Genomic DNA, 12,220 nt, shown 5'->3' with positions numbered 1-12,220 from the left:
ATGTGCCATGGGAACTTGAGCCACTGGTGTGTGTGCTGGGGGTACCTGAATTACTGGAAGAACATTTTTATTACAGCCTGTAGACTTCAGGGTTTCTGACTGATCCCTTCTTCTTCAGAGAGTAATGGGGGTACCTGGATCTCACAGAGAGAGAAAGTGTCCCCAGGTTCATGATGTATTCCAATGGGACAATTGCTGTGGGTTTTATCTCACCCTATCACTCTATAGACAATGTCAAAAAATGGTTTGCAGAGCCAAGACCGTAACACACAATCCCACACACAGACGACTAAGTCAGGAGGATAGGTATAGGTTTCCTCTGGGGCTCTGTGTGTCTGGACAACTCATCTCTTTTTAGTTTCCATTGTCTGGATGTGTCACTTTATCCAGTCATCCATCCACTTACTGAAAGGTATCTGTGCTGCCTCTGCATTTGCACATTGTGAACAAAACTGACATAGATGTTTGTGTTTGGATTCTTGTGTAGGCACAGTAACATGTTATTAAACAAGGGATGAGAAATAGGGGCTCTCTAGAATAACACATCATAAATAAAATATGTTGAGCTGGGGAGATGGGTATTAGCTCTCAATGGGTAAGAACATTTGCTGTACAAGCGTGGAGACCTGAGTTTGAATCTTCAACAAGCAAATAAAAATCTGGTGAGACCACTTGTGCCTGTAATCCCAGCACCAGGAGGCAAAGACTGACAGATCCTGGAACTCCCAGAAGCCAATCTCACAGAGAGCAATTCAGTGAGAGACCCTGTCTCAAGGGCAAAGGGTTGAAGAGTGGTAGAAGCTGCCTTCAAGCAGCCTTATGCCCTCCCTGTGGTCACTCAGAAGCACATAAGTGCACATGGGCGCACTGACACACCACACACACACACACACACACACACACACACACACACACAGACACACAGACACACACACACACACACACACACACACACACACACACACACACACACACACACCAAATTCAAACAAGCAAACTCCCAAAACATTGCTTAACGTTTCAAGACTGGGAAAGCAACACAGAAAACTCAAGAGCTAACCAGCAGGGGGCAGTGTTTGCAAACCATGGACAACACTTACAAAGTAGTTTCCAATTGTTTAATTCCTTCTCTATATTTAAGTGTTTTTGAAATTCTCTCTCCCTCCCCCTCTCTTCCTACCTCCCGCCATGTGTGTCTGAGAGAGAGAGAGAGAGAGAGAGAGAGTGTGTGTGTGTGTGTGTGTGTGTGTGATGTGATGTATGTGATGCATATATGTGTGATTAACATGTGCAATTACAGGAGGCTGGAAGTTCCTGGGACTGTCTTCATGTCCTCTGGAAGAGCAGCAAGCATTCTTAACCACTACAACATCTCCCAGATCCTATGTTTATTATTTCACAGGCACGTGTGTATTAGGAAGGGGATAAATCACCAGTTCTCATGGGATTTGTCTAGAAATCATATGTTAAACTTGTAAGGACACATTGTCAAAGAAACACCTACAACAGCGTGGTTGAGGCAAGGACTGTTTCCATGGCATAGAGCTACAGTTTTGAGCTCCAGGCTCTCATAGAAGCGATTTGTGCGGTTTGTTCCCTGTGACTGCTGGGGCCTGGTTTGGGTTCCACACTGTAGACAGCTCCTTTGCAGAAGAATATATCTTTGCTTTGAAGGCCAGCACCAGAATTCTGCAGTGAACACTGACCAAGAAAGAGTTGCAAACAGCCACAGGCTCTGACTGCGAGGAAGAAAGGGAGCTGTAGAGGACTGGATGGGCAGGACCTGGGGCAGATGATATTTACACCTATAAAACATAGGGCTTTCAGGAACCAACCAGAAAATGCCTGTAATTCAATGGGAAAAAAACAGCTATGAACAGGAGCATGCTATAGGAAAGGCATCCATTTATCTGCTCCAAACAGATGTCATTTCCTGTGTGTCCCGAGAGCAGTGAAGGCCCGCACTCAAGACAGCTCTATTGTGTTTCCTTCAGGGTGCCTTTTCCCTAATGTACAGACAGCTGTGGCTAATGCTGCATGGGCTTCTGTCTGTGGCTCGGACACATAAGGATTAGCCTGTAGGTGTTAAGGCTGCTGAACTTACCTTCTCTGTGGAGACCCAGTGGAAGCTCCAAAACCTTCAGCAGTTATTCCTTCTTGTGTATGGAGTATTTATAAAATACCTGCAGAGGCAGTTTTGAAAGTTGTCCTCAGGTGGGAACATGCACCCATGTATATCATTTCTATTGTAGAGTTGATCTCTATTGATTGGCAAAAATAAGAGACTAGCAGATGTTCCAAAGCTTGTTGTGGGTTATTCTGATCTCACTCTGATGACACTCCTTGAGACTGGCAATAAAGTTTGCTTAGAATCAGAGGGTAGAGCTAACTACTAGCTGACCAAAATTAGCCATAGAGGTTTTGGAGGACAAAGGACATATAGAGAGACACAGGAAGTAGTAGGGAGGGGCTTAGGAGAGTCTAGGCTCTTTTGGATCAAGGAAAGAAGGAGAGAGGTCACTGGTCACTCCACAGCCACTTCTCTTATCACTGAGGTTCTTACCCAGATATCCAACTCCTGAGTTTTTATTGATAAAGATTAGTTAGATAAACACTTCAATAGCTAAAAGGAGAAATGCCTTCTATTGGTTCAAAGGCCCCACCTCACTCAATGTAATACCACTAGTACCTCAAATTTTAAAGTTGTATTATAGAAGGTTTGTGGAAGTCAAGACTGGTTTCCCTGCAAAATGCTACTTTTATGTGTTACTGCACTGGAGCACCGTGCTGTCCAAAATCAGTTGGGGTCCTGAGTCACTCATGTCTCACTTTCCTGCTTAGACTTTCTTAAATTATCTGAACTTGGGACCTGAGGGATGGGGTTACCTCTGTTGATAACTCCAGTTCCAGAGGATCCCGCAGCTTCTCCAGCTTCTACAAGCATTAGACATGTGCAAAGGGCACTTGCAAACATGTAGGCAAATCTCTCATACACAGAAAATAGAAACAAATGAATAAAAACAATCATCTGAACTCAAGCATGCAAGGAAATAGGGGCACCTGAAAGGCTCTCCAGAGAGGAGACCTGGCTCACCCCTTGCAATCCTGAGCCCAGCAGGGCAACATGCAGAGGGAGAGGGGACCTTGGATTCTCTAGGTGCTCTAAGTCAGATCATTGCTTGGGTAGCTAGCTCCATGGTTTCTGAAGAGAGGAGATCGGCCCACATGAGAAAATCTAAGCCTTGACCTCACACATTCTGCCCAGAAGCCAGGGTAACATCACCTGGCTCAAGCATGATGCCTGCTGGTTTGCCCAGCGGGCCCTGGAGAGCAACTTTAGTCATATGGAAGAGTGGGAGCTGGGGAGATAGATGCATGCTGGCTGTCTGACCCAGAGGGGGAAGCTAAAGGCTTGGGATGCCGAGCCTCGGGGCTTCCCTAGTTCTCAGTCTTGTAGAGAATGCATTCTTCACAAAATCATCTCAGAAGTGTGGGCAGTGAGGGTGGGGCAGGAAGGAGAAATGGTTGTTGTTTTTTTTAATCAACCTCTTCCTCTTGCTGTGCTCCTCAGTTGCCCTTTGAGTACTGTTTTGTGTACACATCGCTCTTTCCTGTGCCCCCGGGAACACCATCTTCCTACCCTGGCAGACAGATTTTGTGAGCTGATTTTCTCCTCTCATAGCTCTTGCATTTTCATGAAGAGATTAAAAACCAATGTGAGAGGCTGCTGAGGACAGGAAGGTGCTCCACAGTGCATGGAGACCTTGAATCGAAAGATCCTCCAGCGTCCACCAGGTAACAGGGCTCGTGTATGTGTGTGTGTGTGTGTGAGTGTGTGTGTGTGTGTGTGTGTGTGTGTGTGTGTGTGTGTTCCTCTCCACTGCCCACCCTTGAATCTACCAGTAACAATTATTGTCAACCGGAAGGGCAAGACACTTGATCTCTTTATTAACTTTAGGAAGAGTTGTGGAGGCCACAGCATCTTGTGCCCAGACGGCTTCTTGCCAGTCTGTGGAACATCAGTGAGTTTTGCTCTCTTAAGCTGACAAACTTAGTACCCCACTTGGGACTGGGTGGAAGGGGGACACTTATGGATTCTGTTTCCTGCCAGGAGTTTCCAAGGAAGGAGAGGAATGGGCAAACTTTCTAAAGTAATTTCCTCATGACTGCCCAGCCAGACTGTGTTAAGTGTCTGGAGGCTAGAGAGGAGCCAGCTGGAGGGAAGTCACTCGTCTGAGTGGCGTTTGCATACTTCCTGTGGCCTGAGAAATTAGTTTAGTGGCAGAAAGATGAAGCACTGACCTCATCAGTGATTTGAAGTCCACACTACCGATCATCCAAAAGGAACTGCTGCCTCCCTTAGGACCATTTACTTCATCCAGTCAAGCTCAGGAGCCCATTTCTGGGTAAGAACAGCCCTGAATCCATAGCTTTGGATCTTTGCTGCAGGGGAGCAAAGGGACATCTCATATCTTCTTCTATCATTGTAGGAGATCCAAGGGACATCTCATATGTTCCTCTATCACTGCAGGAGAGCAAGGGGACATCTCATATCTTCCTCTATCACTCTCGCCTGAGTTTTTGACACAGAGTCTCATTTGGTTGACTGCACTTGCCAACTGCTTAGATTAGCTAGGGTGATCTAGATGAGATCCAGGGATTTGCCTGCCTCTCTGCTATTTCATCCCTCCAGTGCCAGGGTTATAGATGAACCCATTCATACTCATTTCTTACGTGGGTTCTGAGAATACAAACTCAACTCCTCACTTGTGACTGTGAGACATCTCCCCAGTCTCTCTATAGTATCTATTAAAACAAAGTCTCACTGAATCAGGTGCTCACCAATTGGCTGGACAGGCTGTCCCATCTCCCCATCCCCTAGAGTTTGAATCTTATTTCTTTCCCATTACTTTCCTTTTTCTAGTCACAGTACTGTACAGGAAGAAAATCATTTTTATTTTAAAGATAAAGACAGATGTCAGGATACCACTCAAATTAATCTGTTCACATAAAGCATTTTTGGATAATGTAATACACTAAAAAATCAGTCAAACCAACCAGAATGAAGTTATGACCAGTAAAGACTGTTCCTGTACATGACCCCAATGACACTTGCACAGTGGTTTATCCTCATAACAGAATATCATGTTTTTCTGGCCATGTTTTTAAGATGCTGTGGTAAAGGATCTGGGAAACAATGGTATAATTACTTTTGTCAGATGATACTAAGAGAATCTACTCAAGGCCAACGTGTATGACCTTTTCACAGTCTTTCTGAGTGTGACCTGCACCTGCTCTTTCCTCCAGTCTCTTCTAGTCCTGAACAATGCCAGGGAGTGCATCCTAGGAGGAGCATGGTGAAGCTATCCCACTTTTGCTAGCTCTGAGGTCCAACCAGGGGCAGGAAATACCTGTTGCCCACCCACTGATCCTTCCACTAACTACTTAGAAATGAATGGAAGAGCTGATGACCGTGAGGTGGGTGGGGTTGGTTGATGACCTCCTCCCAGGGGACAGCGAGAGAGCACAGTGCTGTCACAGGAGGGTGGTGGCTTAAAATAAGATACCCAAAGGGGACAGAATGCAAGAGGTGTGAACCTGGAAACAGAAAAGGTGACATTCATTTTCCTGGAGGTGAGTGGGTTTCCACTAGAAGAAGCAAAGGAGAGGGAAATGTCTAACCATTTGAGACATTCAAAAACTTAAAGAAGGCTTGAGAAATGAGAAAAAAACTGATGCTCCAACCCTTGCTTTCTTTACTCTTTATGATCAGGCTTGATCCTTGAGACAGGAGCTGTTTAAGGCACTCACCTGGGGGAATGACCTGTCACCTGTTTCTTGGTCAAAGGCATCCTATGAGTAGTCCTGCATTGGAGACCATTGGTCAGCACCAAGAGGCAAAAGACAGCATGCAGGGAGACCCCATCCTATCAGCCTAAGTTGGGGGCACACTGCAGGGGAAACTGTGGTTGTGCTAGCATTGCTCTTCCATGCAGTACTGTACAGCCTGGTTTCACCCATCCTCCAGAGTCTTGGTCCCCCCCCCCATGTGTGTAAAGCATCATAGGGCTTCCAGGGTACCTAGGTCTTAGCTTAGAAAAATCAACACTGTCTCTCTCTACTCCTTTCTGTAGTTGACCCTACATGCTCCCCTCTACTCTTTAACACATTCCCCTCGCACTACCCAGTATTGCTATAATATGATCTGCATCCATTTATCAAACAGCACCTGTATTTCTGTGTGATCAAATCGCTGGCCCAGTGGTCCAATCAAGTGGATACAGACTAGCCATCTCTGAAAACCTCTCAGAAGGCAGAAAGACAGATGGTCCTCAGGAACAGGTCTCCATGTGAAATCCCAAGCCTAAGATAGAAAATCAGCACTTTTTATGAGAACTCTGAATAGTCTGGGTATTTGTGTGAATCAGATTAGATTGATTTCTGTGGGACTGGTTGCAGAGCAGAGTTCAAGAGACAGGGAGTTGTTGACCCAAAGGAAATACCTCCAAGAAATGGGTACATGTGATATAATCATAAGGACAGTCACAAAGTTACCACAGCTTGTTTCCTGGAGCTAAAATCATCTTCAGTGTGAAAAGACAATGAAGTTACTGGGGTAAATGCTGGCTTGTAACATTTGATATCAAAACTTAAAGGACCCAAAATTTATTTATTTGTGTTTCTTGCTAAGTTGGCCTCTAGCCAGTTTGATATGTAGAGGGGTATCTAGGAAATCCATTTAGTCCCAAAAAGGGTTTTGTTCCAAAAATTTTTGATCCACCAAAGACCCTAAAATTCTGTAATTAGGCATTCCTTTTGAAGCACATGTGGACTATTCTTGGTTGTCAACTTGGCTACATGTAGAATTAAATAAAACCCAGATTGCTGGGCACACCCGTGAGGGATTTTTATTTTCTTAATTAAATTCTTTAATTTAGATCTAATCTGTATCTTTGAGGTGGGAAGACCACCATTAATCCTAACCACACCTTCTGCTGGCATCCTATATAAACGACATGGAAAAAGGAGGCACTCTCTATGTCTGCTAAACCTGTTGCTCACCTAGCAAGTCCATTCTTTTACTGGTATTATAGCCTGCTTCTTCGGGATCGCAGTATATATGGAAGACCAGCTGAGACATCCAGCCTCATGTACTGAAGAACCATAGGATTCTTGGACTTTCCATTGAAAGACAGTTATTGTTGTTCTAGCTGGATTACAGCCTGTAAGTCGTTCTAATAAATTCCCTTTTTATCACACACACACACACACACACACACACACACAAACACACACACAGGATAGAATATACATGTGCCTAATACTACATGTTTTATAAGTTATTTTTCCCTAGAGAACCCTGACTAACACAAGGCCTGCTCCTGGAGCCTGGATCAAGGAAACACTCAGAAGCAGGGCACTGCATTACCTTTGAAGATCTGCAGGTAGGTACCTTCCAGTAAGGAAGCTAGAAAGTCATTCTCTCATGGATCCCCTACCTGGTACAGGAGGTAGGTATAGTAGGCAGGACAAGGATTAAAAGAAAGGCTGTAAGGAACAGGGCAGAACAGAAGAAAGTGTCCTGGAAGAGAGAGGCCCTCAAGATGTTTGCAATCCAAGACCGAGCTGGAAACACGGGCACTGGGACCTCAGGAGCTCAGCACACTGACTGTGTCACCTCAGTTCTTAGCCTTTCTTTCCCTCTGCTTCCTGGGTGCATCCCACCATTCCACAACCTGGCCCCACAACAGAATCCTACTCCTGGGTGAACAGTTAGTGCTGGTTTGACCAGCGCCTTCCCAGTTTGGGAGGAGAAAGTCTTGTAGTCCGGACTCAGCTAAGCTCCAGTCAGAACAGGAGGGACCATTGCCACGGAACAAGGGAATAATTACATTTGTTTCTTGGAGATGCTGGAGGTGGCAAGCAACCTCTAGTACTAGGTTCCCAAAGAACACCAGACAGCCATGTGCTCATTGAGAAATGACTGATCAGCTAAATTAACTGACTGTAAGTACACAGCCCACTTTCATTCTGCCTGTGGAATGAAGACAAGTCATGGTGACAACATCCATGTGATCACATTACATGTACCTGTTTCTTGTGTCTTCCTCCTTTGGGTCAGTTAGAACTCCCTATAAAGTATGTGTGTGTGACTCTAACAGTTCTTTCTCTTTGGCTTAAAGTCCCTTCCTAGAAGATGTTGTGTTTGGTGTTGCATATTATATTCAAATCCAATATGGACGCTCTTGGCTTATTTTCCCTTCTAGAAACAAAACATGGAAATTCTTCAGACAGGTGTAAAAGTTACCTTTTCCACAGGTAAGAAAGCTGCTGTGGGTGGGACTCTTTTAACAGTCAAGGACCACTGATCAGTACATAGAAAGGAACAAATTTCCCTCCAGGTACCTACAGCAAGACAAATGTAAAACAAGATAATTGAGCATATTAGGATATTAGCTGTCAAAGTCTCCAAAACAAGGGCAAGTTCACCAAGATAATAACTTGCCATTGTATAAAACAGAGATCAGGGATTGTGGGTGTAGATGAAGGTAAAGGAAAGGGACAGATGAACAGAATGACCAGCCTGAAACTAACCTGAGCACTCTACATTGGCTTAGCACTTCAGACCTGGGCAGAATGAAGGTCCTTAGAGAATGGCAAAAATTGGATTAATGTATCACCAGGGGAAAGATGCCTTGGGCTCTGACCATCAGGAGCACTTAATCCCAAAAACCTGGTGTCTGGTGGGATTGATATGGTTAAATCAGAGGGGTCAAATAATAATTGGTTTGCACTAGTTCCTGTAAGTTTTAGTCCTTCCTGTCATGAATCATTTCTTACACCCGAGCCTCCCTTTACTCCTAAAGGCAGAAAGAAAGATGACTGCACCCCAGGGTCACGACCACTGAGAATCCTCCTAGTGGGCAAATCTGGCTGTGGGAAAAGCGCCACAGGGAACAGCATCCTCTGCCGACCAGCATTTGAGTCCAGACTCAGAGGCCACTCAGTGACCAGGACCAGCCAGGCAGAGATGGGCACATGGAAGGGAAGGAGTTTCCTAGTGATAGACACGCCACCCATCTTTGAGTCAAAGGCCCAGAACCAAGAAAAGGACATTGGAGACTGCTACCTGCTGTGTGTGCCAGGACCCCATGTACTGTTACTGGTGACCCAGCTGGGACGCTTCACAGCCCAGGACATCACAGCCGTGAGGAGGGTGAAGGAGATCTTTGGGGCAGGAGTCATGAGGCACATGATCATCCTCTTCACCCACAAGGAAGACCTGGCAAATGAGACCTTGCATGAGTTTGTGACCCACACTGACAACCAAAGCCTGCGCAGCCTGGTCCAGGAGTGTGGGAGGAGGTACTGTGCCTTTAATAACAGGGCTTCTGGGGAAGAGCAGCAGGGACAGCTGGCAGAGCTCATGGTCCTGGTCAGCAGGCTGGAGCAGGAGTGTAATGGCTCTTTCTACAGCAATGACCTCTTCCTTCATGCCTCTGTGTTCCTTAGTAGTAACAGCAGTGAGCACCAAGAAGCCTACAGGTGCTACCTGGCCAAGGTGAGGCAGGAGGTGGAGAAGCAAAAGCAGGACCTGGAGGATCAGGAGGGCAGCTGGGTCCTCAAAGTGCTTCTCAGAGGCACAGGCTGGATGGCTGTGCATGCTGGGACTTGTGCTAGTTTTGCGTTGTCCACACTTATCTTCCTTGTCATTTTCCTGCTCATATATTTTAATGTTTGATGCTCTGTAGTTTAAAGACATTTCTAAAGCATCTTGTCAGGATTCTTTTCTATAAACATCACCTTCAGAAAACCACTCTCCTGGTCTGTGAGACATTGCTTTTCTGAGCCTCTTGTGTTTCCCCTTTAGAATTCTGATTTGGAATAGGCAGAGCTCCCCGGGTCCTGTGAAGCAGGATCAGGGAGGATCAGGGAACCAGAAGGGTAAGGAACACCAAGAGAGAGAACACAGCCCACAAAATCAACTGACTGGGATTCACAAGGGCTCACAGAGAGCAGGGAGCCAATAGAGCTCTGACCTAAGTTACCTGCATATATGTTATGGTCAAGTAGTTGGGTGGTCTTGTGGGATCCCTAACAGTGGTAGTCCGGACTGTCTCTGACTCTTTTGCCTGCTTATGGGACCCTTTTCCTCCTACTGGGTTGTCTTGTCCAGCTTTGATATGATAGTATGTGCCTGGTCTTACTGTAGCTTGTTATAACCTGTTTGGTTGATGTCCCTGCTTTTTCTGAGGGGAGACAGGGGAGTGGATCTACAGTAGAGCTTAGGGGGAGAAAGACTACATGGAGGGGGAAGGAGAGGGAACTGCTGTTGAAATGTAATTGTGAGAGAAGAATAAAAAATAAATTAATTTTAAAAAAAGAAAGAAAGAATTCTGGTTTGGCCCAGGCTTTTATCGCCAGCTCTAAGAATGTCTGGTCTAAAACTTTTCCAATCTCTTGGCTAATGATGTATTGAGAAGAGAGCCTGCAGCCATTGCCGACCAATGAGAAGTGAATGAAGGTCTCTGGAGGAGGAACTTCAGGTTTCTCCTTATCCAGGGAGAGCCATAGGAAGAGACAGTGTCTCTGGTCTTGCTCTGAACACTGTTTGTTGAGATGGAGGAAACTGAGCTCCCCCAGTGCCCAACTACAAGGCTGACTGGATTCATTATTGTCACATGTGTTGGCCAATACCCTTTACACACACTTGAAAACATTTGAAGTAAATTTATCACATGTAGCACTGAGTTTGGAAAGAATATTTTCATGTGAGTCTACAATGCACTTTTATTATATCCCCCACATCCCCTGGATGTCTTTCTCCTCTCATTAGTCCCTCTGTTCCCCTAGACAATTTCACTTCTTCCATGTCAGACATACATACGTGATTTTTATTTATCTTATAAAATATAAAATCCACAAAAGAGAAGATACGCAATACTTGTCTGAAACTGACTTTATTTGCTTAATGTAATTAACTCCACTTGAATCTATTTCCTGCAAATGACATAATTTCACTGTTTTTATAACTAAATAAAATCCTATTGTGATGTTCACAGGTGTTGTGTGCAGGTCCTGTTTAGGCAACCATATTGTACTAATAGAGAGAGAGTCAGTGTCCTCCAAGGATGAACTTCCCAATAGATTGTTCAAACCCATGTGGTCATCCCTAAACACATGTACATATTGGCCTCACTAGATGGACTCAGCAGGTTGTATTTATGTGTACACATGGGCACATATGTATAATAATTGAAGGATAAGTGGTCTTGAGACCCAGAGGCAATAAGGAAGACATGGGAGGCTGTTGAGGTTGTAGAAATGTTGGAACAATAGTTATCATGCTTGGAATTAAAAAAAAGAAACACAAAAACATTCTACTGTGCATATATCACACTTTATTATTTCATTTTCCCATTTTATACCACTTAGGTTGTTCCATAATTGAGCTGTAATTAACAGTACTCAGTGCTGTCATAGATACTGATGTGTGGTTATTTCTGTGATGTGATTACCTGGAGTTTTGGATGAATATGCACGTATATAGCAAGTTGTGTACTTCCCGCATACTGTGACATAGTAAACATTTCCATTCCCAAAGGAAAAACAGGAGGATACTATGGAAACAGTGGACCAAAACTGAGAAAGTCAGACGTATTGTCATTCTATATGCTATAGCTGGGTTACATGGCTTATTTTTAGTTTCTTGAAGATGCTTCATACTAATTTCCTTAGTAGGTGAACTAGTTTTCATCCACACCAACAATGTATAAGTATCCCCTTTTCCTTGCATTCTCTCCAGAAGAGGGGCCAGGCCCTTGGACCTGGAGTAACATGCAGCTGAGAGTTGTTTGATGTGATTTCTGGGAAACCAACTCTGGACTTCTGAAACAAACTCATTCTTAACCACTGAGTTCTTTCCAACCCCTCAAGAACTTTGCATTTCTCTAAAGGTTAGTGATGTATACACTTTTCTTATGTTTATTGATCATTTGTAATCCACCTTTTGAGAAATGTCTGCATGTTAGTTCATTTATCAATATGGTTGTTTCATTTCTTTTGAATTCTAGCAATGTCTAGGTATTAATCTGTTAGATTTCATTCCTTTTTGAGTTTTTGGTATGTCTGGAAATTAATCCTATCGCAAATAAATGGCTAGGAAGGTTTTTTTCCTCACTCTGCAGGCTGCCTCCACTCAGTGAGTTGCTTCTAATGC

At 44.4% G+C, this 12,220-nt stretch overlaps 1 protein-coding gene and 1 long non-coding RNA gene across 5 annotated transcripts; one reads left to right on the top strand and one right to left on the bottom strand.

The window, feature by feature from the left end:
* Window positions 1-1,371: 1,371 nt before the first annotated feature.
* LOC110339508 lies at window positions 1,372-8,715 on the bottom strand. Of its 3 annotated transcripts, XR_005875386.1 has the most exons (7): window positions 8,596-8,715; window positions 8,309-8,406; window positions 6,230-6,364; window positions 5,812-5,865; window positions 4,303-4,525; window positions 2,105-2,183; window positions 1,372-1,845 (listed from the first exon to the last, which is right to left on the bottom strand). It is a non-coding gene; the product is annotated as an uncharacterized LOC110339508 (long non-coding RNA). The 3 variants fall into 3 exon arrangements; XR_005875387.1 differs by lacking the exon at window positions 8,596-8,715 and having other exon boundaries at window positions 1,372-1,805; window positions 8,309-8,444; XR_005875385.1 differs by lacking the exon at window positions 8,596-8,715 and having other exon boundaries at window positions 4,303-4,443; window positions 8,309-8,444.
* LOC106022641 (GTPase IMAP family member 3-like) lies at window positions 3,598-9,817 on the top strand. 2 transcript variants are annotated; one of them, XM_040741025.1, is made up of 4 exons: window positions 6,363-7,225; window positions 7,355-7,445; window positions 8,268-8,319; window positions 8,868-9,817. In XM_040741025.1, exons 3-4 carry the CDS (start codon window positions 8,277-8,279, stop codon window positions 9,740-9,742), a joined length of 918 nt encoding a protein of 305 aa, XP_040596959.1. In that variant the 5' UTR covers window positions 6,363-7,225; window positions 7,355-7,445; window positions 8,268-8,276; the 3' UTR covers window positions 9,743-9,817. The 2 variants fall into 2 exon arrangements, with proteins under 2 accessions (XP_040596960.1, XP_040596959.1); XM_040741026.1 differs by lacking the exons at window positions 6,363-7,225; window positions 7,355-7,445 and adding an exon at window positions 3,598-3,795.
* The last annotated feature ends 2,403 nt before the right edge of the window (window positions 9,818-12,220 follow it).

The sequence above is a fragment of the Mesocricetus auratus genome, unplaced genomic scaffold, assembly GCF_017639785.1.
Source record: "Mesocricetus auratus isolate SY011 unplaced genomic scaffold, BCM_Maur_2.0 contig_6806_pilon_obj, whole genome shotgun sequence".
NCBI lineage: Eukaryota > Metazoa > Chordata > Mammalia > Rodentia > Cricetidae > Mesocricetus > Mesocricetus auratus.
Note: the sequence above shows the minus strand (reverse complement) of the source record. Positions and strands in the feature narration are given on the sequence as shown.

What these genes read in the sequence shown, in the direction of transcription:
- LOC106022641 (XM_040741026.1), top strand. Translation starts at nt 8,277, where the DNA reads ATGGAAATTCTTCAGACAGGTGTAAAAGTTACCTTTTCCACAG. An exon ending in AAAAGTTACCTTTTCCACAG is followed by an intron (nt 8,320 to 8,867) that starts GTAAGAAAGCTG and finishes TTACTCCTAAAG; the next exon opens with GCAGAAAGAAAGATGACTGC.